This window comes from Lagenorhynchus albirostris, chromosome 6, assembly GCF_949774975.1.
Source record: "Lagenorhynchus albirostris chromosome 6, mLagAlb1.1, whole genome shotgun sequence".
NCBI lineage: Eukaryota > Metazoa > Chordata > Mammalia > Artiodactyla > Delphinidae > Lagenorhynchus > Lagenorhynchus albirostris.
This window is the reverse complement of record NC_083100.1, coordinates 15,482,037-15,509,187: the sequence shown is the minus strand read 5'-3', so window position 1 is coordinate 15,509,187 and position 27,151 is coordinate 15,482,037. Positions and strand designations below refer to the sequence as shown.

Here is a 27,151-nt window from a genome sequence, read left to right as displayed (position 1 = left end):
AAAGAAAGTATTATAAAACAATACAAAAATTGTATTTTAAATGTCAAATCAATTATATTTGAATCAAAATTATACCTGTGTACAGGGGAGCACTCACCTGATGTACATCATCCGTGTCTCTCCTGCAGGATGTGCTGGGTGGCATCCTGATCACCGCCATCCTCATCGTCCTCACCTACCCCGCCTGGACCCTCATCGATCGCCTGGACTCGGCCAGCCCCCTCTTCCCTGTGTGTGTTCTGGTGGTACCATTCTTCCTGTGTTACAATTACCCCGTGTCTGATTACTACAGCCCGACCAGAGCGGACACCACCACCATCATGGCTGCCGGCGCTGGGGTGACCATAGGATTCTGGATCAACCATTTTTTCCAGCTCGTGTCCAAGCCCACGGAATCCCTCCCTGTTATTCAGAACATCCCACCGCTCACCAGCGACCTGTTAGTTTTGGGTCTGACCAAATTTACTGTGGGAATTGTGCTGATTCTCCTGGTTCGTCAACTCGTACAAAATCTCTCGCTGCAAGTGTTGTACTCCTGGTTCAAGGTGGTCACCAGAAACAAGGAGGCCAGGCAGAGGCTGGAGATCGAAGTGCCTTACAAGTTTGTCACCTACACGTCGGTTGGCATCTGTGCTACCACCTTTGTGCCAATGCTACACAGGTTTCTGGGATTACTGTGAGCCTCAAGTGGTGGGAAATTAGCTCACTGGACATGAGAGCAAGACACCAAAAAGCTGTTGAGTGGGGAAGCTGACGACACATTTTTCTTTAAAAAAAAAAAAAATTCCCTGTGTCACATGTCTGTTTTGCTGATACCTGAGATAAATGTTGCTGCTTTATGGAAGGAAAAATGGTCTCACGTGACCACTAGCCTGCAAGCGTCATGTTGCAGATGAAGCCAGGCAGACCCCCAGCTGAGTTCTTTAAGGCGCCCCACCCTGTCCATTACTTGGACTTTGGACCCGTCCTGGGCTGGCAGGAGTTGTGGCCTGGCTTAGGAATGGCCACAAGCCCCCCTGGGTTCTGCAGAGCCTGAAGAGACGGGCATGATCCAGGAGGCTGGACGTCGGGCGTTCCTTTTCAGCTGTGACCTTGCCCCGCACTGAGTCTCATTTCCAAAACTGGAATGTTGGTCCAAGAGAAAGGGGGCGCCACGTGAAACTGCGTTCCTTGGACAGGGCGACTTTCTGGTCGTGATGATCACATTAGACAGTGCCTGCTTGGGGGGAAAGAGCACTGTGACCCTCGCTGGGAAGCATGAAACGCGGGGGCAGAGCTGGCGAGGTCACGGGCATGAGCCTGCTTTCCTTATGCATCCTGGTCTCTGTCAGGTGCATACTGGACAGGGATCCTCTCCTCCTCGTTTGTACACTTTGCAAGATTCCAGGCACCATTTCTATCCTCTTCTGACCCATGAACCCAACTGGCTGCTCCCTTCTCACCTCATCTGAGTGTCCTGCTCTGTCCTGCATCAGAGTGACTTGGGACAAGCCCTCTGCTTCAGCTTTTTTGCTTCCTTACAAACTGGGAAGACAGTGTTGTCTGTCCGTGAAAGTGGATCAATAGAAGAACAGAGGAACATAATTCTTCCTGGGGCCTGACAGAGGGAATAGGCCTCCCTCCCTGACACTGTTCCTCCACTTAGTTTCCTAAATCTATTTGCTCATCTGAATAGAACCAGTGGCTCCCTTTCCATCTTCCCACCTCTTTCTCACCTCTTGGCAATTTGAAGGGTAATTAATGCAAGAACCACATCAGCCTCTCTTAGGAAAAGAAGCCAACAAAATACAACACCCTTTAAATCTCGGGAGAGTCCTTAGACTTAGGAAGGTGGTCATTATGCAGACAACCCCCTGCAGGGGCTCCTCTTCAGTTCTTAAGAATGAGGAGGAACAGGTATCAACAATGTTCTTAAAAGTGAGTATCAACATGTAATTAACAACGTGTCTTTTGCGTGTAGTGCCTGAGCTGCTGAAACCAACGATTTATAACCCTCTTGCATCCTCACCATGCACACACTTCGGGGGAAAATTAGCCTGCCTGGAGAGTCAGGCCCTTACCTCTGCATCCAGCGTGAAAACTGAACACCCGTTTCTCCTGATTTTGAATACGCACCCTGGCCTTTTGGTTGTGATGATCCTTAGTATTTGACCTAATGCTCCAGTTTATTGAAAAGAATAATTGTAAGACATCCTAATTTTCCTTCAAATTCTTCTGACATTTTTCATAGTTAGAAGGCAGGGGTCAAAATGACCTGCCGTTTGCCTGTTTTTAGATCATACTCTGACCAGTATTTGTGGCACCGTGATGGGGAGATGCCCCAGCTCACGGGCACCCCTGCCCTAGGCTGCCCCACAATGCAGTGCACGGGGCACTTCCCTGTACCTCCGTCCCCACAGGCTGCCAAACCCGAGGTCACAGTGCTAGCTAATATTTACGCGAAATGATTTTAGTTGATTTCTCTGAAGCCAACTAGCAAAAGGATCAGCCTTTTCCACTTGTATCTTTTGTGAAGGGCCATAATTACTGTCACAGCAGTGGGTGTGGGTGATTCACTTGTGTGCGTGTGTACATTTTACTGATGTCCTTTCGTTTTAAGTCCCAACAATAGGATTGCGATCAGCTGTATTATATATTTAAGGCTGTATTTACACAATTTGGATTGAGGATGAATATGAATATGAATATAACAGCTCGTTAAAGAAAGACCCGTGGATTTGTCATGGTTGGTCGCTTTTCAAAGTCTCTTGATATAGCATCTGAAGAATAAAATGTGCATATTGGTGAGGCCAAGCTTAGTTTTTGAGCACTACAGTTCTGTGGCTTAGAAACTGGTTGGAAAAGTCCTTACCTGATTCAAACTGCAGCTCGGCCAGCCCTCTTCACTCACTTCACACAGCGCTTCACTCTGTTAGACCCTCACACCCTCTCAGTCTCTCCTTCACGCACGCACACACACGCCCCTTCAAAGACTATGCCTTGTGTCTCTGACCTTTGGATTTTCTCTCTGGGGAAAGACTGCCCCCTGCTGGCTTGCGTCAGGCTTGGTCCAGAGCCTCTCTCTTGAGCGGGAGTCCTGGAGATGAAGTTTCAGAATCCAGCTCACCGTGATGTATCCAATCTAAGCTTAGGACCTGCGGTCTGGCCAGTCCTGAACTTGGAAATGGTGACAGCAGAGCCATTGGGGTCGTTGGCCCCTCCAGGAAGAACACACGCCCTGTTCCTGGCGGTCCTCATCCTGCCCCCAGCCCACCACCTCTCTGGACCAGGACATCATCCTGTGCCTGTCATTTTAAACAGCCATCATCTCAGGCCAGCTTTGCTCGGACTTGCACCATAACAGAATATGCAAAAGAAAACGCAGACGAGACCATGAACTAAAAACCCTAAACAGCTGAAATCGCCCCTCCACATGCCTGCAGATCACAGTGTAGCACAAGATTTTCTTGCCCAAATAGGCGACTCATGCTTCCCGAGTGTAACCAAACCATGTGGTGTTTCGGGGCCATAGGCTCCGGGTTTCTATTTTGGAAACTTTCAGCTGTCTTATGTACCATATGTAAATTTATTCTTTTTAAAATAAAATCATTTTTCTTTGATTAAATGCTTTAAAAGCCCAGTGTTCTGCTACCTTGGAATTTTTTTTTCCTAGATCTTTTTCCCCCAGATCCTCAGGGTTCAGGCGACCTGAGTTGAGAAGAGGCGACAAAAATAAACAGGAGGCTGTACAATTTTCTATCGCTGTCATGCTTCAGTCACGTGCAAATGTTGGTGAGCATCATAGCAGCCACAGGTGTGATGAACAGGAAGTAAGTGGTAAGACTGCACGCTTAATTATCCTCCAACTCCTTGATACTAAAGAGCATCCTCTTAACCATACTTAGAGATAAATGTCACTATGTATTGAAAGGTAAATGTTAAAGGTGAGGCTGGTAAAGGTAAGTAAAACAGAGGAGTATGTTTTACAGACGAGTATGTTGTCTGCTGAACAAAACGGACATGAGCGCATTTCACATTCACATCATTGCAACGATATGCTCTGCCTTGAAGCGTCCCTCGCTGTTTGAAATGGTGCCAAAAGCTGATGACGCTCTTCTTTGCAGGGCTGAGGCTGGGACCTGTTTGTACCTTGAATGCTGTGTATTTCATTAACACCTAACATGCTGCATGCCTGAGGCCGGATGAGACCTCATCTGCCCTGTGGAGTTCTCTCCAGAGAGAGGAGACTCAGGCTCAGAAAATTACAATCCGAGACCCGAAGTGTGAAGGCTGTAGGGAAAAGATAACTTTGTAGTGTGAATTGAGAAGAGGGAGAGAGGAATTCCAGCTTTGAGGTCTGTGACTCAAGGGAGGCTCGTGGGAAAAGTAGTGTGTGAGCCAGGCTTAAAAAGAACAGATGGGGTTTGCACAGGGATGTGATGCACAGTAGGGATGAGATGGTACTCCATGGTGAGGGTACAGATTGCCAGAGACACTTCTCCAAAAACCTCGAGCTCTAACAAAGAGAAGACAGACCACACCCGTGCTGGTGAGTGTGTGTGGGAATAACAGTGGTGGCAGGGGTGGGATAAACGGTGAGCAAGGGGCTTTGATGTTGCAGAACCGAATCACGAGAACAGGAAGGAAGCAGAAGCAGCTCTTTAGTCCATTTCCTTGCCTCCACATGGGACCATCCAGAGGAGTTGACATCTACAGGTGATTAGTCTCCTTTCATTGTTCTTCATTCGAATATTTACCCGTGGGTGCCTTCCCTTTCTGCCGTCTCTGAACCTGTCATTCCCACGTCCTCTTGTTCGTCTCTCAGCAGACGGGACGGCAGTGAGGGACTCAGTCTGCGCCCTTGGCGCCCGTGCCTCTTCCCTCTTCTCTTTGCTCAGCTCCCTGAAGCAGTCCCATGAAACTTCATCTTAAAAACATTTTACCACGATCCTGGCTCTTTCCAGGACCTGTAAATACTCCACGTTGCTCTTTGATGATCAAGAACCAAGCCCTGTTTCTCTAGTAAGAGAGGTTAACCAGAAACAAGTGGGATGTGAGTATAGACGTATCTCGTTCTATGGGATAGATGTTTTCCTAAAAGCTGCCTGTGTTTTGACTGTTTAAGTGTGAATTTTAAGGGCACCGAGGGATTTGCTGTTTAAGCCATATGGCATGGCACTTCTTCATTTCTGTAAACATAAGGCTCCTTAATGGATTAGTTGGGACACACCACGCACGCATTGTTTTCTTCAGGTGGGGCACACCTGTAGTGCAGACTTGACTACTTACAGGATGCATACTAAGAAGAATGAGAGCTGAATGTGGACCGTGAATAGAATGTTAAATTCTTAAAACTGTAGCCTCAGGAGACAAGGGAAATCTGTAAGAAGCCAAAATCCTTTCTCCTCTTCCATGCCTGTCTGTACAGCAAGCAAAAGCCAGCAAGACAAGCAGGGATGTAGCTGGAGTTCCGGCTGGGGCGCTTCTTTGCTGCACACACTCCACACACCTGCTGGCGCCTGTAGCTGGCACTCTCTCACTATAACATCAGGGTCCCCTTGGTTGGAGCACAAGCCAGATTCTTTCTCAGTGGAGAGGTTCAGAGAATGTCGATGCCTCTTCAATTCACACAAAGCCAGCCTTAGAGCGCTGCGGGTGGGGCAGGGTGACAGTTGGTACTGCCATCATGCCATCTACCTGCATGCGTGAGCCTAAATAGGGGCCAGGGTCTCCTGGGCTTCCAGTCTGCAGGGTCTTGTGGGAACCAGGTGGATGACCCTGTGACAGGGGAAACTGTGCACAGGGCACACTAAGCACAGACCATTTTAGCCATCTTAATTAGGTACTGATAAAAATATTTGGCTGGAAAACTATTTTTGCTGTGGGGGAATAAAACCACAGCTTAACGTAAATTCTTCATGAAGTGAGTCAATCAGTTCTGCTGCTATTAAATAGGTAATAGTATTTTCATCAGGGTATCCCTTTCTACTTTATCTCCAACATCATAGTTTTTTCATTGTTAGAAATTGAAAATATCCATCTTCCACGTCTCGACTTGTTCAATCTTCGCTCTGGCTTCTTAAAGATATGGGATAGAGTTATAATATCCTTGTCTATTAATTTTATCAGCTAGGTAATTTTTCAGTCTGTTTTTTTTATTCATTTTCCCCCTTCCTATTGGTTGTATTTGCCAGTTTCTTTGCCTGATACTTTTTTTATTGGATGCCAGATACTGTGACGTTTACAGTGTTGGGTGCTGGATATTTTTTTTATCACTATACATATTCTTTGTTCTAGGACACAGTTCATTCCTTGGAAGTAGTTTGATTCTTCTGGACCTTACTTTTAAGCTTTATTGGTTGAACCAGAGTAACGCTTAGTCTCGAGTTGGTCTCCCCACTACGGAGGCAAAGCCCATCTGGGTACTCTCCCCATGGGTTCCGAGGTTTGCTAGCTCCGGCCCACCTCGTGTGGGCTCCCAGGGCGGTTCCCTCACGTCTGTGGATGTTCCAGGCGGTCTCCTCTTCCTGAGCAGTTCCCTCACATGCACGCACTGGCAGTGCTCAACTTAAGACTCAAGGGCGGGGCCTCTGCCTATCTCTCCTCGGCTCTTACCGCTTCCCTGCCAACTCTAGCCGCTTCAGCCTCTGTGGACTCCCAGCTCCATCTCAACTCCTGGAGACCTCCAACCTCCACCTGGGTCCCCACCGCTGCACCACAGCCTGGACTCTCTCCAGGCCGTAAGCTGGAGAATCACAGGCCTCACCTTGTTTCTTTTCTATCTCTCGGGGGATCACTGGCCTTCGTTGCCTGGTGTCTAATGTGTTGAAAACCATTGCTTTACGTATTTCATTTGGATTTGTAGATGGGTAAGCAAAGGAGGAAAATGTTCCTTGGGAAGAAGGGAGTAAAGACTACATGTATGGATCAACTAGGATGCAAGACGCTGAACTAACTTGAAGACTGGAGGGGAGGTCAGTCAGGTCCAGCCGATCCATGCTTGTTTTCATTAAGCTCCAGAACAAACCCTGTCCAGGGCCTCCCCGTGACAGTGGTGCTCAGGGTTTCCCACAGGTTGTCTCACCTACACGATCTCTCTCCTCCCTACAGCATGGTTCGCTATTGGGGCACCTTTCCGTCTGGCTTATTTTACTTCATCTGCCGCAGGCTCACTGCCAGTGCTCTGTGTTTAAACGTTGTGCCCGACAGTCACAGCTAAGAGATCTCCAGAGAATCCCGTCCGTCTCTGAGTAGCCTTTCAGCACCAGTGTGGATGTCTACATGGGTTTGCCTCCGTTACAACTGGTTTCTTGTTGGCGCTAAGTAGGTACTCATTTTAGGGGTGGGTGGAATGTAGGAAATTTCTTCTTCTACCAGGTTTGGAACCAAGCAGGCACATTTCCTCAACATCCTCACTTTTCTGTCTTAATATTTAAGGGCAGATTTGCTTTGCATGTCTGACAAGTCCTATAATTCAAATGCTGGAGCAGTTCTCTCATGCCAGCACCTCCTAACACCTGGGGGGGTGGGGGAGGGCTTTTTCAAAATGTGTTCTAATGCAGAACATGTCATGTTCCTGATTTCCTTAAACCGAGACAATCAAGCCCAAACCTATGGATGAGGAGTGAAGAACCTGAGTGTGGGCCTCAAGTATGTTTTTACTGCACTGCATGGGTCACATGAGAGAGAAGAAACAGGGCTTTAGCCATACATAATTCAATTAAACCCTCTCCTGGAGGTGTTTGTTCAACCCACAGTCTACATGTTTACAGTCATCCTTTCTGTTTACTAGAAAGTTGAAGGTGGGCAGGAAACCTGAAAACAAAGCAGGCGGTAGTGGAAATGAAAATCACCCGGATTGTCGTCAAGTACTTGCCATGTGGCTCCTTTGTCCAAGGAGGCCGATTGCCCCACATGGACTCTGGTCAGGGGCCTTAGGGAGCTGCTCACAGATTGTCCCAGAGGTGAGCCCTGCCTTGAATCTGATTACATATGCCATCCTCTACTTTTTTTTTTTTTAAGTTTTTTTGCTTGTTTGTTTTAAGTTATTTTATCTATTTCTTTTTGGCTGCGTTGGGTCTTTGTTGCTGTATGCGGGCTTTCTCTAGTTGCGGTGAGCAGGGGCTGCTCTTCATTTTGGCACGTGGGCTTCTCATCGTGGTGGCTTCTCTTGTGGCGGAGCACGGACTCTAGATGCGTGGGCTTCAGTAGTTGTGGTGCACGGGCTTAGTTGCTCTGTTGCATGTGGGATCTTCCCGGACCAGGGCTCGAACCCGTGTCTGCTGCATTAGCAGGTGGATTCTTAACCACTGCACCACCAGGGAAGCCCCATCCTCTACTTTAAAAAAAAATTATATACCTAAAATTATTCAAGCTCCTTATAGTAAGTCACAACTCAGAAGATCAGATGTCAAATGCTTTTCTTATTTAGAGGAAATATTTTGCTGAAGGCAGTTGTATTGCTTTAAGGCCACCTGTTAGCTTTTGGATGAAACAGACAAAAGAGCCAAGTCAGTACCAAGCACTGGGGTCAGTGACATTTACAGGAAACACCAAGCACAGAGGCTAACACCGAGACAAAAGATTGTGTGTGCTGAGCCCATCACTACTGAGGGCAGAAGCAGTGGCTAGGCGAGCTGGTTCCTAGTTAGGCTACTCCTGTGTGAAAGGTAATAGCAGAATTTCATATGCCCTGCATTGAGAAATCGAACGTACTGAGATTATATACAGCTCAAGAACAAAAGTCACATCTAAGAAATATCTAAGATATTCCAGTGTGGTATTCAAATATCCAAGACAATACCAAATGTGGATAGTTACAGTCTTGCATCTTTAGGGATGGTTTTTCATGGTCCCTAAGCCAGTGCTATTTTAGGGGGAGGCATACGGAAGTCCACTGGAGCACTCTTTGTAATTGCAGAGTTGGCAACAACAGAAGGTTCATCAGCAGAGGAAGAGCTGAACAAATTATGGACATCCACGCGATAGGACTTTGTATCATTTAAAAGCTAGGTCTCAAGGTACTGGCCTGGAAAAATGGGACATATTAAGTGAAATGTCATGATATACACTATAGAAAATAGAAACCAGTAAGTAAAGCATGACCCCAAAACTGAGCATGTGTGTGGGTCTGACTGTCTAAGGAAAACGTCAGAAACAACGTGAACTGTTAACAATGGTTAGTTACTTTAGAGGATTGCGGGAGGAAGGGTAAATTAGGTTGGGATGGTCTTAGTTTGTACAGTTTTTTAAAGTAGTGAAGTTTTAATTTTTTGTTTTTTAGTATTTTATATATAAAAAACAAAACTGGTTAAAAAAAGAAAACCTCAGCATTTGGGTAAGTAGGTAAATAACGCCAAACACTGACTGACCCATGGGCTCTACGTCACTCTTACTAGGTGTCACAAACCCACGTTTTAGCCATGTGACATCTGGGCACATTATTAATCTCTGTCAATTGTTCTCATCCTATAAGTCAGGGAGAATCCCTATTCTAACTCCCTCCTACAATTGTTAAACCAAGAAATTAAAATGTTGAGACAAAATCGCATGTGAAAATACTTTATAAACTGAAGAGTAATGCAAGAATGTCAGGCTGCAGAAGTTATCTGTAAGCTAGAACAGGACTCAATTATATCTAATTCCTCTTTTAATACGAGGGCTCCCAGTTTTTGCTACACAGGTGTGTCTTCTCCAGCAAAAGCTTTCTGGCAGGCAGTGCCCACAGACTGCTCTGGCTCCAGTTCAAATGCCTCACAGGGGCGAGTGTAAGACGATCTGGCTGCGGAGCCTCCACTCTAAGCCGAAGATTCGTTTCTTCTTCTTCTCATGTACCCGATATTGTTATTCTTCCTGCTGTCTCCTGCTTCAGAGGGCAGAAACCTCCACATGATGGATGGAGTTGATCTTCTTACCCCTTTCATGCTGGGATATACAGTTAGGTATCACTGGGTTTTTCATTACAAGTTGTTTCTGACCATCCAAAAATTATCCAGGTGGCTGGCTGCTAACAGAACTCATGGCTCCACCCACTTCAACAATGGCTATCACATGACTCACCCTGATTTCAATCATAGCGAACTTGAAACTGGGGGAGAATGTCTCACTAACGGTAGTGGACCAGTAAGCCATCGTGCGCAGACATGCCGATTCTAAAATTCATGCTTTCACCCTTTGTGTGCATCTGCTGGTGTTCGTATTAAAATACAACATGTTGCATTAATTTTTCACTCCCAGCTTTACTGAGGTGTAACCTACATTTTAACAACCTCCTTAATTAAGGTATAGATATTTCCATCACCCCAAAGAGTTTCCTCTTAACTCTCTGCAGTCAATTTCCCTTCCACAGGCTCTAGCCAGTCAATCAATTTGACTTTTCTAGAACTTCATATAAATGGAATCACTTGTAGTCTTGCATCTGGCTTCTTGGACTTAGTGTTTTGAGATTCATTCATGTTGTTCTGAGTATCAGTCGTTTTTTTTTTGGCGGAGAAGCATTCCATAGTACAGATATACTATAATTTGTTTATCCATTCATCTGTTTGAAAAACACTGCTGTGAACATTTGCATAAAAATCTTTGTATGGCCATATGAGTAGAGTAAACCTAGCAGTAGAATGGCCAGATGGCAGATGTATGTTTCATGATTTAACATATTGCAAAACTATTTTCCAAAGTGGCCGTTATCCCTTTACATTCCCACCAGCCACACATGAAAGTTCCAGTCTTGCCAACACTTGGTATAGTCAGTCTTTTTAATTTTAGCCATATTAATTCGTATTTATTTTTTTCTTTGCATTTCCCTGATGACTAATGATGTTGAGCATCTTTTCATGTGCTTATTTCATTTATCTTCTTTTGGGAAATGTCTGTTCACATCTTTTGTCCGTTTTTTAAAAACTGGGTTGTCTTACGTTATAAGAAATCTATGAATGCTGGACACAAACCTTCTGACGAGCATTATTTTTAATGGGCGTATCTCACTTCATTACTGAAATGTAAGGATCAGCTTACAATGGGATTGGGAAGGAGGAGATGGCAGTCTGTACATTCACAAATCTTGCTAAGCTGGACATTGCTGCCCTGATTCAAGGTAGTAATATTAGTATTAGGTGCAGCAAAAGCTCCATATACAAAATTCTTGTCTATCCTTATTAGCTATTTCTACAGGGACTTACTTTGAAGTTGTTTTTACAGTTTATTGTGTTTCATATCATCTCAACAGTAACAGAACTTTTCTCAAACATTACACCCAGCTTTTTTCAATACATGGTACCTACTGGAGGATTCTAGATCAAAGTATTAAAGTAAATTAGGAGGTTAAGACAAGGCAGAAGCTTAGCTTCAGAGAAGGAGAGACCTAATACCTCTGTATAAAATAAGACAGAAACTAGTAGCTATATTAATTATTTAAAGCCATGATTTTATAACACTGACAACAATAAAATGTATGGCCTAGGACAAAAATAAGTTCTTCATTGTTTCCTAATGTTCATAGTGCACTGGTACCAGTGTGTCCCTTTTAACTCTTCTAGCAGAATGAATCTGTGCTGTGTGTCCACAAACCCCATCTCTGAGTATCACAGAGTAGCCAATACCGATGCACCCTCAAATACTTTGAATATATGTGCATTTTTCTTTCACTTTAAGATGACTTCAAAGGCTGTAACTATTACACCATCACTAATTCTTAAAAGTTTTCTAAAAATGCTGTTATTGTTTCCCAGTGATGAACATGCATCAAACATAGAAAATAAGAACTAAAAATTCTTAGTTAATCTCGTACGTGTGCTCTAATCAGCTATCTCATTTCATCAGGGAAAAGAACAGGATTCTGTCCTGCAGACGTGATGGTGAGAGGCTCTGATGGGTGGAGAGCTTCTCTGTTTCTCAGAACAGCTCCTGGCCCCCCACTGGGCTCTCACGTACAAGCTGGCCTGATGCGGGGATGGCAGTACCACCCACGGAGCCAGACACTGCTTTCTACTTTATTCAACATTAATGCACAAGCACAAGTGGACTGACTTACTGTGGGGACAACTAAAGGGCACCTAGGAGGAGAGAGGGACCTTCGGGGCGAGAACCACACAACAGAGACCCGTCTTCACAAAAACGGCTCAATGTTGATTTCCACGCAGGAGCAGGGCATGGTCAGCTCGAATTTGGTGATGACATCAGGATGAAGGACCCCCAGCTTCCCGATGCTCTGACCCCGGGCAAAGATCTCAGCACATCGCCCGGGGAAGAATGCAGGGCCTGAAAAACAGGGAGAGAAAAATCAACGTTTCTCCTGGAAAAAATGTCAATAGACATTTAACATTGAAAGCTCACTAGTCTACTTTGAAAAATAACTATTCTTCTTTAAACCACTGGCCATGAAATAAGAGTGCTCCCTCACACTTTCTGGTCTTAAAAAGAAGCATTTGAGACAGCTAGTGGGAAGCAGCCGCATAGCACAGGGAGATCAGCTCGGTGCTTGTGACCACCTAGAGGGGTGAGATAGGGAGGGTGGGAGGGAGGGAGACGCAAGAGGGAAGAGATATGGGGCTATACGTATATGTATAACTGATTCACTTTGTTATAAAGCAAGAAACTAACACACCATTGTAAAGCAATTATACTCCAATAAAGATGTTGAAAAAAAGAAGCATTTTATAAGGAAAGAAAAGGTTAGGGGCAAATATGAAAATCAGGGCCCTGTGTTTTTTATCACAGCGGTCCAGGAAGGATGAAAAGGAGGCTGAAGGAGCAGAGGTGGGAGAAGACTTGGGAAGTATGCAGACGTGGAACTGCTCTACAGAGGACAAAGGGAAAAATGAAATGTAAAACCAACGACTTTGCCTGGGAAGAACCTGTTTTGAAACAGGTTTTTCCATAGTAATACTTGCTGGATTAAAGCCTACACTGAATTCATGTACTATTCAAAACATCACTCTTTTCTACCTCATTCCATAGAGAAACGCGAGCTGCAGTGTCATCGGCAGGCGTAGGCCTTGTACCAGAATGTGACCCACATTCCTGTGGGAAAGAGAACTTCCTAAGCAGTTCTGGCGCATGTACTGTAAACCCGCAGCAGAGGCCAGCCCCAGGGCAAGGCCGGGTTGGCCTCTGATTTACTCAAGACAGGCAGAAGGTTCCCTCACCATCTGGGTGCCAAGGCATGGCTATGGCTTACTAACCCAGTAACAGTTCTTGAGGTTTAAACAGCTAAAAACAAGCGAGCAGACAAACGTACAGGCCCACTGCAGAGTCACTAAGTTACCAGTGCCACAGGGACGCATCAACGCTCCATACTCCACTGAGGTTAACGCCAATGCTGACTCACTTCTCTCATCACCAACTTGTAAAGGTATTAGGTCCGCAGCTCCTGACTGATTCACCCAAAACATCTACTGGCATCAACTATAAAATGCCGAGCCACAAGCCTCCAGCCCGCCATTTCAGAGTGAGTGCGTTACTTATGAAAGAGTAAACTTCTGAGTCTCTACTAATGGTTCCAAGGTCAGCATAAGGAAGAAACACAGAACTGTGTGTGTGTGTGTGTGTGTGTGTGTGTGTGTGTGCGCGCGCGCGCTACCATTAAGTCAGCACCCGTCACACCACAGAGACACAGGACGACTATACAGAAGGATGTTTTCCTGAAAGATATTTTTAACTGTCATTCTTAAATAACCCCAAAGCAACCTGGTTGAATTATAAGGTGGCCTTGTTTCTCACATGCCCCCAAACTAAATAATTCTGCTTCACCATTAAAGCAAAAATTTCAATGAACTGCATTTGAAGTTCATAATTGTTTGGCTACGTGCATTAATCCACACTTGGAGAGAGGGATCAAATAAAATAATACAGAAACCATACTGCATCGATAATGTACAGCCTAAGAGAGAGACAAATATTGCTAAATCTGACAAAGATGGCATGTTTTAATTCTGTCAAAATAAAAAACCTAACTTAAAAGATAAAACCAGGCCAAAAATAAAACACATAAGTTGTACTCCCTGGAGGTCCAGTGGTTAAGACTCCATGCTCCCAATGCAGGGGGCATGGGTTCAATGCCTGGTCGGGGAACTAAGATCCTGCATGCCATACAGTGTGGGCCCCCCCCAAAAAAAGACCACCCCCCTCTGCCACCAAATAAATATTCACATGACAAGTCTGTAAAAGTGTTGGTGGAAAGTGGTATAACCAAGAATCAGAGCTGAAAGGCCTGCCCCAAAGTCATTTATTCCATCACCCCTGGCACCCCTTATACAGAATTACATCTGAATAAACTACACTATCTGAAAAAGATACCAGATTATTTTTTTCTTTTTCCAGATTATTTTTAAAGGCCATTCAGAGAGGAAGTTTTCGAGAACTTCCCTGATAACCTTGCTATGTTTAAGAATCCTCACTGTACCCAAATCCTTCCTTTTTATCTATCTTCAAATTCCAATGTGATTGGATTCATTTTAACTGAAGCATAAAACCAAACTATTTTAGAATCTAAGCCAGATGTGCTAGCTCTGACAGTGTTAGCAAAATAAAGCCTAAGAGATAAGAACTTAGAATTTTTACGTCATAAAGCAACTTTTTGAATCAGAGCTTTTTAAGCAAAATGCAGTCACGTTCTTCTTCAGCTGGCAAGCATGATAAGCCAGCTGGACCTCTCTCTCTCCAGAAGTTTGCACCAAACTGCTGAAGCTCACTAACCAGCTAAATACTTGGTCAAACAAAAGAATATTCATATCATTAAATAGAATTTTCCCCCTTTCCGAAGAAAAGCAAAAAGAACTGAAATTCATATTATGCATTATTTAAAACATATCCAGGTGTGGGAACATTCTAAATGACACCTATCAAAAGCTCTCAGCCCAGCACGGACCCGTCCCAGTCACTACAGCATCCTAAACTGTCCCGGGTCAGAGGCCCTCCCCACAGAGGAGCTGCTTCGCAGTGAAGCAGGCACCAAAGGGGTCCTCTGCCCTCTCATCCAATGCTAACGCTCCCCTTCCCATCCACATGTGAAAATTAAGCCCACTAATGCGATTTCTGTATAAACTCCACTTTGCCGAAAACTGCACATTTTAACCTGTGATGACAATTTTAACTTTCTTGCCATTTTTCATTTCTACAAGGTCTTAAGATTTGCTGATTGATGCCTCTGTTGAGTTACAGCAAGGCTAAAGGTCTCTCCTTCAGACAAACTGAGAGGCACACAGAAGTGCCTTCAAGTCTGTAAGGGGCCCAGAGAGAAACTGTACCACCTGACTGATGTATGTGAACTAGAAATACTGAGAGACAATTTTAAGTTACTAGAACATAAGCATTTCTCAGTGCTTTTAAAAAATCTTTATGGTTCAAACCAAACTTTGCAGACAGAAGTGAATGGCTTCAAAGAAGGGCAGATGAAAAAGAGAATTGCTTCACTAACAAAAAAAAGGGAACACACCCCACTAAGGCAGCAATTAGGCCCGAGTTCAAAGATGAGAGCATCTCCTCCATCAGCAGGAGGGGAGCTCAGCGGATCAATGTGATCACAATGCTCTAGTTAGGACCAAGGCAACTTAAATCAGAGTCTTTCCAGAAGTAAAAGAAGTCACATCTGAATGGAACCTAAATATGGGTCTAGGCTTAGGAAAAATCAGACCTGGATGGTAGCCAGAGGCTACTTTGATCTCATTAGCAAACAAAAATATTTCTGGACAAGAGCAGCCTGCTGTGTCCAGAGTCATAAAGCTGCCAATTCAAGGGAAATCATGCTGCCTTGTGAGTGGGAATTCTGAAATTCAAATTCTACACAGTACCTTCCTTTTCTTTTAATCACCCATCTAGGCCCAAACAGAGTTCTGGTTTACTGTTGTACCAAGGTACATAAATACTACAATTTTCAACCTGTGCCCAAAACACTCTCCAGCAAAAAGCCTCTCGGCCCACTTTTCTATCTCGTTCCTTATACCGTTTAAACCCTCAGCTTTGCTGGTATCCATCACAGCAAAATGGCTTCGAACGGAAAACAGACTTGAGAAAAATAGTGTCCTCTGTTGAAGTACATGTGGAAACCCAGACAAAAGAAACATCAGTTAAGCACAAACAAGAATTTAATTTCCAGAACTTAGTGGGGTGTAAGTAAGTCCCTTAATTAAAGCTTTTGTAGCATCTCCTCAAGGTCTATAATTGTCTCTCTGTGCTCAAACGGCAGGACCACTTTGAGGACCTTGGGGGCAATTCTTGGGCCAGTAATCAGCACAGCACCCAGTCTTCAGCACATTTTCTGGCTAATTGACCTTCAAAGAGTTTGTGAGCTCCCTCTCTTGCTCGTTGCCAAACACCTTTCACAGTTTCTTTTTGCCCCCGTCTTTCTTTTGGAGTAATATTATAGGCCCAAAGTTCGGATAAGCTTTACACATAGAGTTATTCCTATAATTTTGTGAAGCATCGGAAGTAGAAGCTTAAGGCGGTAACTGAGCAGACCCTTAATCTGAAAGCTCCATGGTGTTATCAAGCATGAGGCTTAATTCCTTAATCTTTAATACCCCTGCCATTGGCTGTTTTCAACTCATTCATCTGGTATTTTATATAATCCATCTCTAAAAATCATCCACTCACAATTTTACTTTTCCCTTTCTTCACATTACTAATACATACGTTGGGGTTCAAATCCACATACTGTAACTGCCTTCAATCTGGTACTTTATCAAATTTTCCATAATAAAAAGAACAAAATTAAAAGGAGGGTGGGGAACACTGGAAAAGGAATGTCAGTGTATCCCATACACCACAGCCAATAATAGAAGCTATCATCATGAGCTTTAATAAAAATAACCACACATAAGTCCCCAAATTCAGGGACAAAACACAAAATGCGGAATTATATAAATATAGTAAGCCACTGGGCCAACAGAATGTGTTTTAAATCTGTTCTAAATAACTGATGATGTATTATGGGGTGGGAGGAAGGAGTAATCACTTAATAGGCTGACTCTAGGGCTGGCATCTACCCAAACCCTATCCTTTCCTCCCCCGGGGCCCTAATTCTAATACAATTAGATACATATAAAATTATCCATTCCACCGTCCAGTAACCCATCCTAGGAAATCACACAAAGGGAAAAAAATAAAATAAAACCCAATGTTCCATTCTGGAGTGAAACTGACAGAGTAGGTGACTGGCCAAGAGTAGAATGGGGCTGCAATTATAATTTCCCATGCAGGACTTTCTTCTGGTCTCCTACCACTTTCTGAAAATGTAGTAACCATAACTAACTATGCCACCAGCACATCAACCTCACTTTCCTTTTCTAAATAATGTTAATTTAAAGGAAAAAACAAAACAAAACAAAATATAAGGCTTAAAAAAAAACCCCAAAAACCCGACCACACACTTATAACATGTGAGCAGGGTATAATTCTTAAGGGTGGTTGTTCTCTAAGTTTTAGAACCAGGAGTTTTGGAGTGCCTCAGTGGAATGAGGGAGCACCCAGGGCGGAAAAGGCACAATGTAGATAAGACATGAACTTATAAAAAGAAAAGGTTTAGGAATATGAGGAGGAAAAATTGGCATAACTACCACGATATAAACACACACATTTTTTTCAGATCTTAGTACACTCCGGGTTGGAAGAGAAGTTCTCTGCAAAGACCATTTAATTTGTAAATGGAGACTGAATAATTTCCAACTGGTAATATAAAACACCCATTTCCCCCCAGATATATACAAGTCTTCACCTTATATCTGAAGTGAAATATTTATGGTACCTAAAGTCTTTAAAGAGAGGGGACCTAATCCCTTGAGTTTAATGGCTATCTTTCATCCCTTTCTGAAGATCAAAAGAAAGAAAAACCCCTTACACAACTTTACAGTGCTAATCCCAACACACCTGCAGACTTCGTTAACCCTTAACGCAGAGGCAACTGGACGGGAGAGGAGCACTGGGCCCACCTACACCCACAACACGGACGCAGAGCGGGAGCCTGCGCTCACAGGAGGAAGCCCTTAGGATCTAGTTTAAAGTCTGATCTTAACTGTCTCTCATACACACATACTCATATTTCATAACCTGAAGAGGGTCAAGAATGTTAGGAGAGGGTCTTCCCTGGTGGCACAGTGGCTAAGAATCCGCCTGCCAATGCAGGGGACACGGGTTTGAGCCCTGGTCCGGGAAGATCCCACATGCCGTGGAGCAACTAAGCCCGTGCGCCACAACTACTGAGCCTGTGCTCTATAGCCCGCGAACCACAACTACTGAGCCCGCGCTCCTAGAGCCGGTGCTCCGCAACAAGAGAAGCCACCACAATGAGAAGCCTGCGCACCATAATGAAGAGTAGCCCCCGCTCACCGCCATTAGAGAAAGCCCACGCAGCAACAAAGACCCAACACGGCCCAAAATAAAAACAAATAAATTTATTAAAAAGAAGCAATATAAGCCCTGAAAATTTATATTAAAAAAAAAAAGTTAGGAGAACTTAAACGTGATACATCTAGTTGCAATTTTAAATCCGTCTCAATTTTAATTTGTGTAAAACCAAAGGATTTTTAACTCTAGGTTAACAAGTGCCCTGTCTATTGGCTTGTTTTGAAAATTCCTATTCCAAAATAGTGCCAACATATCCTACATTTGTCTGGCACTTGAATCATTTCCTCCCAAATTTTCACATTTCTTAAATGTTCATTGGACAGATACAGAATAAAAACTCAAAAATAAAAGGTATGGACCATCATCCTGCCTTCCTGGGTCAATAAAATGGGTCTTTCCCAGTCTTTCATCTGATAAAAACCTTTAAAGGACAATTTCTCCAACCAAATATGAGCAAGGTATTATCAATACTTTCTCCACAGTTATAGTAAAATAATAAAACCACAACAATAGAGAGACTGTTCTAGGGCTAATTAAAGGAAAGAATGGAAATGTAGAGTGTTTGAGACTGCATCTGTAATTTCACAATTAGTTAACCTACTCAATTGAGACCTTTGGCCAGCATGGAATAAACATAACCTCAAACATGTCATTATCATAGATGTGCTGTAGTTTCAGAATTAAACTTCAGCAGACAAGTAGGGAGTGTAGAAGAAAAAGAGAATAATGAGATTGTGAAAACAAAGTACGCTGCTTTCTACTCATCTCCTTCCTTCCCCAGTAAAGGGAGTGACTTGGTCCCAGTGCAGCCCTGGCCAAGCCCCAAGGACAGGCAAGTTACAGATGGAAAAAGTGAAGCACAAGGAGATTAGGGGACTTGCCCGAGGCAAGCAATAGCATAGGCCAGAGAGTGAACACCTCTGTGTGTGGCCCCAAGGCACAGAAGGCCTAGGGAATAGTGTTTTCAAACTTTTGGTCAAGCTGTCCATTTCATGTTTGCAAACCTCCTCTGGTTTAAAATTAAATAAACAAAACCTTTAAAAAAAAAAAAAGACTGACAACCTCTAGCCTTAGGGCATAACCAAGTATGCTCTACAATATTGTTAACACACCATGATATAGACAAAACCTAGAGCTTTCCAGGGAAGACAGAACTACATTTTTAAAAATCCCATATAACACAGGCATCCTTAAAGAATAAGTTCCAGATTCCTGAAACAAGACTGGAATAATTTAAACAGATAAATAAGCACCACAGTGACACCATCTAAAATGGCGAAGAAAAAAGAGCTGCTACGTTAGACCCTGCCCTGCGGCAGAGACTGCTTCTGAACCATTTAAACTCCCGCAGAATCTTAAAACTGGAAATGACCCTGGCAGTGATTTTGTCCATGCCTTTATTTCTAATATGAGAAAATGGATACCAAAGAGGTTAAGAAAACCATACAGCCAGGTAACAGCAGAGCTGAGAACCCAGTTCCTTCCTGAACCCCAGTCTGTGACTCTTTTATATAATGCTGACTTCCTGAAGGGCAGACCTAGTATCTACCCAGAGGGTACTCTGGACAGTGATCACCCATTCCAAAATGCTGTCCCAACTTCTTATATCTGCCTCTCCCAACAACACTGTGGTACAGACAGGACAGACATTATCATTCCCATTTTACAGATGAACAAACTGGCATAAAGGAATTAAGTCCTAAATCACATGGGCTAACACAACAGAAGGACCTGACCCAACACACAAGAGTTACGGTTACTATATCACAGTTGATCATGCCTCCTAGGGCTCAACAAAATGTATTCTTCCCTATCATTTTTTTTTTTTTTTTTTTGCAGTACGCGGGCCTCTCACCGCTGTGGCCTCTCCCGTTGCGGAGCACAGGCTCCGGACGTGAAGGCTCAGTGGCCATGGCTCACGGGCCCAGCCACTCCGCGGCATGTGGGATCCTCCCGGACCAGGGCACGAACCCGCATCCCCTTCATCGGCAGGCGGACTCCCAACCACGACGCCACCAGGGAAGCCCCTCCCTATCATTTTAATTAGAGTCTGTACCATCTTAACATCTGCTTTTTCAACTTAGTTTATAATTCACGTTTATCATATGCCATTATATTTATATGTAGTAGTCTGCCAAATTGTTCTTGAAGTATTTTATGTTGGAGTTGTTTCCAATTATCCACTGTTATAAATAGGGCTCCTGTAACATGTATGTTACTTGTTGCTCTTTTTTGGTTTCTTCCTTTTGCCAAAGGTAGTACCACACAAGTAAAACAATGCCAATTATTGTATAGTTCAATTACATATCAAAATGTTAAACAGTGGACTTCTAGCAATGGTAGTACCAACAAACCACAAACTTAATATAAGATTATACTGATCTTATTTTGTACAACACTGATTTTTAAAAAATTTTCCCTTGCATAGTACCAACTACTTACTACCTTTTTTTTCAGTTCCACTGGTGGAAAAAAAAAAAGCATCAAAGCCCAGGAAAATAATTCCAAGAGGAGATCTTTGTTCAGAGAATGCAATCCACAAACAAGCTAGGGGCCTTTAGGGATTAAGAGAATAAGCAGAAACCCTTCCCTTCTGGAAGAAGAGTGTCAAAGTGTAGTGGCTGCGAAAACAACATTGATAGAATACTTAACAGCTACTGATGAATACTGGACACATCAAAACAGGCCTCACAGAACAGACAACAGGAAGTTCTGGAGACATTTAGAGCAAGGCATTTAATCTGATATTTCTGCTCAACTGTTTACTCTTTATGGGCTGGCTTCAACATTCAAAAGAAATAAAATTATTGTCACACGGTTTATTGTTTAAAGAAAGGCAGGTAATTAATGTCTGCCTGTTTGCTAATATACTGGGCCATGTTGCTGTTTCCTACGTTTCTTCTTTCACCTGTTCCAAACACGCTCTTTTCACATAAGGAAGTGTGTGTGTGTGGCTGTCAACTGGGTGCGGTTTCAGAAGATGGAGAGGTTTTTCTATTCCACTAAATTTGCCCCACCCTTTTTAAAGCTAATAACCTGACATTTTCATAAAGGAACCAAATTTTTCTCCTTTCACAATGAGAAAGAATGCCAAAAATTAAAGCATCTCTTAAGTTCACACTGATATGTATCAACTGAACTTCAAGTCAGATGCTTTCCTGAAAGGAAAAGTTTTTTAAAAAGGGCAAAATGGGAACAATGAGAGTACAGGGTCCTGAAGGGGGAGGAGTGGAAGAAGGAACAACTAAGACACAAGGCTGCAAGGCTGCAAGTGTGGAGGGCTGGGGACTGAAGGCGAGCTGCCGGCCTTGTATGTGGCCTATTTGGCCTAGAAGAACCCTCGGCAGGAAGACAACGTTCCTGACCCATGACCCACCAGGGCCAGCAGGTGCTCAGAGGTATTTCCAGGAGGGGGATGGGTTGCCCTCACCCAAGCGACTATTGGCATTTATTTCTCAAGCAGGTGGAGATTAGGCCAAGCTATTGAACACTAACGTAAAGCAAAATAATCCATCAAGATCAAAACCACAACTGGGACCTCAGTGAAGTCAGATGGTCTGCCTATCGTTTATATAAAAGTAGCAGGGATGCTTTAAATGAATGTCAATCTGTGGGATTCCTGCAATGTTGTAATATACTGAAGACTGTCTCTCTTAAGGCAGCATAACGGGGAGGGAAGAGATGTGCTGGCAGATGAAAGAAACTCCAGAGAAGACAGATACCTAATGGATGTTCGATTAAGGTTCTGCCTCCCCACTGCCCCAAAGTCCACAGTAAAATATGCATTTCTAATCTTTAAACAAAGCAGACTGTGAATTAATATAATATTTTTAAAAATCAGTGCAAGCATTAGTTATTTAAGGCTTCTACAGTCTTGCCTGATAAAAAGAAATACTGGGAATATGTTGGTCAAAATGTACTTTATTTTGTAGAATATTTTCTAAGTACAAAAAGAACTGAAGATAAAGCTTAAACTGTTTCTAACAATCATGTTATTAGCAATAATACTGATATTTTGAAACAAAGATGGATAAATAGGTAATAATGTAAATTCATTAGGAACCAAGATTTTCAATGTAAAGAAAAAGAGCTAACTATAAAGACAAACATATTAAGTAAAAATCCTCTAATCCTGAATATAAATTGGAACCACCCATATGAACTCAAGGCTTTTTCGTTAAAAAAAAAAAAAAAAATTTTTTTAAAAGGTTTTCCTCTGCGTACTAAAAAGTCCTAGAAACAATGACTCACTCAGTAGCAATGAGCAACCTTAGCACCTAGATTGTGATCTAACTTTGATTTCGCACTAAAAGGAACCAGGGCCACTTGGCAATATAGCTGATTGCAGGTCTGAGGCAGAAACTATATAAGATGAGCCCAGAAATATATTTCCTATATTATCCCCCACATCCAAAAAGGCATCACCATATACAACTATTTTCTCCCTTTCATTTTAGTAAGAACCTCCCTACCAATAAAAGCTTCTCAAGACTTAAAAAGTCTTCTCCTTCCCTTCCAGAATAATCCAGCCCTAAAGGGGCTGAGGAAGGAAGAAATCCTCTCACTCAAATGTGGGCACTGGGTGTCAGAGCTAAAGGGGGCAGGGAGGGCATGCACAGGTGAGAGGGGAACAGCCCCGAGGGGGCAGAGACTGAGAGTGAGTGATGGGCAGGGCAGACACGCAGGGGACAAGATGGAGTTTAGTTACCAACAGGAGCAATGAGCAACTAAGTGAATAAATTATGAATCATGGGAACCAGGTTTCTCACTGTTGGAGGAGTGAGGTACAAATACAGAAGGCGAGAAAACTGGAATGAACCCTAAGGTGTTGGACTGGAATGGAGGTATTGCTGTGGGCTTATGGTCTTTAAAATATGTATAGATATAGGAGTAAGTTAGTATATGTATGTGTCTGTGTGCAACTAGAACCCTACATTTGGACTTGTAGACACCATTCCCCACTAAAAGGAACCAGGATGGAGAAATGGGACAATGGAAAGATCAAGATAAGCCTTGAATATCTTCTTGTGCCCAAAGCAAGAGAGTGCTAATAATAATAAAGAATAACAGGAACATGTTAAAAGGATACAGAAGCCAGCCTGAAGGGACTCCCACTGGCCAAAGTGAGGACGTGAGAATCAGAATAATGGATTAAGATACACTGAATAAAACAGGAAATAATGAATCCATACTAAGATATATAAACAAATAGGAGGACTGATTAGGAACAGAACATTTACATAATTTCAAAGTTCCTCCCCACAAAATGTTTATTGATGATAATGGAGAAAGGAGTACCTTGACAGTAAAGAAGCCTAGGAGACGCTAGTTTGATCAGGTGATTAAGTGAACATTATCAGCGATAAGTGGAAATCGGGTGCCACTGATAGGATGCATTGAGAAGAGAGCGTTACTTCTGCAACATTCCTCCAAAGTTGCCTAACGTGAATCTAGAAAACCCCAAACTGAGGAGCACACTACAAAATAACTGGCCTATAATCTCCAAAAGTGCCAGGGTCATGAAAGTCAAGGAGAGACTATTCTAGAACTTTCCAAAAGGAGGCCAATGAGACATGACAGCTAAAGGCAATAAGTGATTCTTTGATATAAAGGATAACTGATAAAACTTGCCCAGGGTAAAAGGATTAGATGGGGTCAACATTAACGTGAATAATATTTTCCTGGTTTTGACGATTATATTTTGGTTATGTAGGACAATGTCCTTATTTGTAAGAAATACACACTAATGTATTAAGGGGTACAGGTTGGCAATTTATTCTCAAACAGTTCAGGAAAGTTTTTTGTCCTGCACCTGTTTTAATAAGCTTGTAACTGTTTCAAACTTTTAAAGTTAATAAAATGGGGTTTACATTGTAGGTGTTTCTTCCATCAATTCTCAAAAAAAAGGGGAGGGGGTAAAAATTATTGCCCTCGTCCTACACCTTTAAAGAAAAGGAAATACTAAATGTGAATACCTCAAGGGGAAAAGCACATTTTTCAGATAGAAGCACTTATTTATCAACCCTACCTAGAAATGTATTCAATATGTGTACCTCTTTTTCTCTCCACCCATCATACTTTTAATCCTTCTGGATTAAAGCTGAATTGAATGTTTAGAGGGTTAATATTTAGTGTACCAGAACACATCATTCTCTAGAAATTCAGAGGAGTGGTCGGTGCAGCGCACCAGTGTGCCAAAACCAGGGTGCTGCCAACGTGTAAAGCTGCTCCTCCCTGAGGAAAACCAAACTTACATATGTAAGATCAGAATTGAGTAGTGCATTCAGACAATAACACAAAGCTACAGTAAAGAAAACAGCGTGGTGATGGCACAAAAACAGACATATGGATCAATGGAACAGCACAGAGACCCCAGAAATAAACTCACACACCTACGGTCAATTAATCTTTAATAAAGGAGGCAAGGGCTTCCCTGGTGGCACAGTGGTTGAAAGTCTGCCTGCTGATGCAGGGGACGCGGGTTCGTGCCCCGGTCCAGGAAGATCCCACATGCCGCTGAGCGGCTGGGCCCGTGAGCCATGGCCGCTGAGCCTGCGCATCCGGAGCCTGTGCTCCGCAACGGGAGAGGCCACAGCAGTGAGAGGCCCGCATACCGCAAAAATAAATAAACAAACAAACAAATAAATAAAGGAGGCAAAAACATACAATGGAGAAAAAACAGTCTCTTCAATAAGTGACACTGAGAAAACTGGATAGCTACGTTAAAACAATTAAATTAGAACACTCTCTAACATCATAGACAAAAATAAACTCAAAATGGATTAAAGACCTAAATGTAAGACTGGATACTATAAAACTCCTAGAGGAAAACATAGGCAGAACACTCTGACATAAATCCCAGCAGTATTTTTTGGATCCATCTCCTAGAGTAATGGAAACAAAAGCAAAAATAAACAAATGGGACCTAATCGAACTTAGAAGCCTTTGCACAGCAAAGGAAACCACAGACAAAATGAAAAGACAACCTATGGACTGGGAGAAAATATTTGCAAACAATGCGACTGACAAGGGATTAATTTCCAATATATACAAAAAGCTCATGCAACTCAATAACAACAAAAACAAAAAAAATGAATAACCCAAACAAAAAGTGGGCAGAAGACCTAAACAGACACTTCTCCAAAAAAGACATACAGATGGCCGACAGGCACATGAAAAGATGCTCAACATTGCTAATTAGCAGAGAAATGCAAATCAAAACTACAATGAGGCATCACCTCACACCGGTCAGAATGGCCATCATCAAAAAGTCTACAAATGGGGCTTCCCTGGTGGCGCAGTGGTTGAGAGTCCGCCTGCTGATGCGGGGGACACGGGTTCGTGCCCCGGTCCGGGAGGATCCCACATGCCGCAGAGCGGCTGGGCCCGTGGGTCATGGCCGCTGGGCCTGCGCAACCAGAGCCTGTGCTCCACAACGGGAGAGGCCACAACAGTGAGAGGCCCGCGTACCACAGAAAAAAAAAAAAGTCTACAAATAATAAGTGTTGGAGAGAGTATGTAGAAAAGGGAACCCTCCTACACTGTTATACCGTGGGAATATAAATTGGTGCAGCCACTATGGAAAACAGTATGGAGGTTTCTTAAAAAACTAAAAATAGGATTACCACATAATCCAGCAATCCCACTCCTAGGCATATATCCAGAAAAGATGAAAGCTCTAATTTGAAAAGATACATACACCCCAATGTTCACAGCAGCACTATTTACAATAGCCAAGACATGGAAGCAACCTACATGTCCATCAACAGATGAATGGATAAAGAAGATGTGACATATAAATTCAGTGGAATACTGCTCAGCCATGAAAAGAATGAAATAATGCCATTTGCAGCAACACGGATGGACCTAAAGAACACTAAGGGCTTCCCTGGTGGCGCAGTGGTTGGGAGTCCGCCTGCCGATGCAGGGGATGCGGGTTCGTGCCCTGGTCCGGGAAGATCCCACATGCCGCGGAGTGGCTGGGCCCGTGAGCCATGGCCGCTGAGCCTGCGCGTCCGGAGCCTGTGCTCCGCAACGGGAGAGGCCACAACAGTGAGGCCCGCATACCGCAAAAAAAAAAAAAATAAAGAGATGCATGCTACTATATATAAAATAGACAAACAACAAGGATTAACTGTATAGCACGGGGAACTATATTCAGTATCTTGTAATAAACTATAATGGAAAAGAATCGGGGGAAAAAAACCTGAGCAGTACAAATCACCCTAAAACTCCTCTCAACTTTCAGGATTTGGGTCCTTGAAACTGGAAATGAACTTCTTTTGCATCTCTTTTTATTTGGGCCATAGCCTTTTCTGTAGAATAGTGGAAGCCAATGTCTAGTTTGGAAGGAGGAAAAAAAGGAGTACAAGGTGTTAAATAAAAATACCTTTCTCTCTCTCTTTTGCCCAGCACATACAGTTAAATTGAAACAACTCCAAAGTATGCATTAAGTCACAGCATGCATTCTCAAAGCGGAATGAAAACTGGTTCTTGGCTGGGGAGAGGGGGTATGAAAAAAATCTTATATTACAGTGGTTTGGAGCCCTCCAAAGATGAGCCCTACTTAACAAAACTGTACTCCTTAGTGTTCAGTTCGTCTCACTGGGTTGTCTTGGGCTTCACAGGAGCAGCACTGAAATGGAAAACATAGCAAATGTATGCAAGATCAGTGCTCCACAACTATGGCGACAGATAGCTCTGATCCGGTGACTGGAAGACTTTGTATCAAGCGCTCAATTGCAAGGTCATGTTAAGAGTGACCTGCATGTGCCAGGAATCACCATTGGCTGCCTTGTGGACTCTGTTTATGTGTGCTCTTGAGAGCTTCCCTGCA

At 43.2% G+C, this 27,151-nt stretch overlaps 2 protein-coding genes and 1 long non-coding RNA gene across 8 annotated transcripts in view; 2 read left to right on the top strand and 1 right to left on the bottom strand.

The window, feature by feature from the left end:
• The window catches only part of SGPP2 (sphingosine-1-phosphate phosphatase 2), a 118,325-nt gene extending 114,721 nt beyond the window's left edge, over nt 1–3,604 (top strand). For both annotated transcript variants that reach the window (XM_060151995.1, XM_060151996.1), the window contains exon 5: nt 129–3,604. In XM_060151995.1, the coding sequence (XP_060007978.1) occupies nt 129–680 (552 nt within the window). In that variant the 3' untranslated portion in view covers nt 681–3,604. The remainder of the gene's footprint in view (nt 1–128) is intronic.
• Nucleotides 3,605–6,152: 2,548 nt separating this feature from the next.
• LOC132522056 (uncharacterized) lies at nt 6,153–9,330 on the top strand. The gene is made up of 4 exons (XR_009541048.1): nt 6,153–6,953; nt 7,090–7,302; nt 7,772–7,943; nt 8,900–9,330. It is a non-coding gene; the product is annotated as an uncharacterized LOC132522056 (long non-coding RNA).
• Nucleotides 9,331–10,926: 1,596 nt separating this feature from the next.
• Nucleotides 10,927–27,151, bottom strand: part of FARSB (phenylalanyl-tRNA synthetase subunit beta) — a 66,892-nt gene continuing 50,667 nt past the window's right edge. For 3 of the 5 annotated variants that reach the window (XM_060151989.1, XM_060151991.1, XM_060151992.1), the window contains 2 exons: nt 24,708–24,882; nt 12,095–12,234 (listed from right to left, as the gene is read on the bottom strand). In XM_060151989.1, the coding sequence (XP_060007972.1) occupies nt 24,725–24,882 (158 nt within the window). In that variant the 3' untranslated portion in view covers nt 12,095–12,234; nt 24,708–24,724. Of the gene's footprint in view, nt 12,235–24,707; nt 24,883–27,151 lie in introns of all 5 variants that reach the window. The other 2 variants (XM_060151990.1, XM_060151993.1) reach the window with 1 other exon arrangement.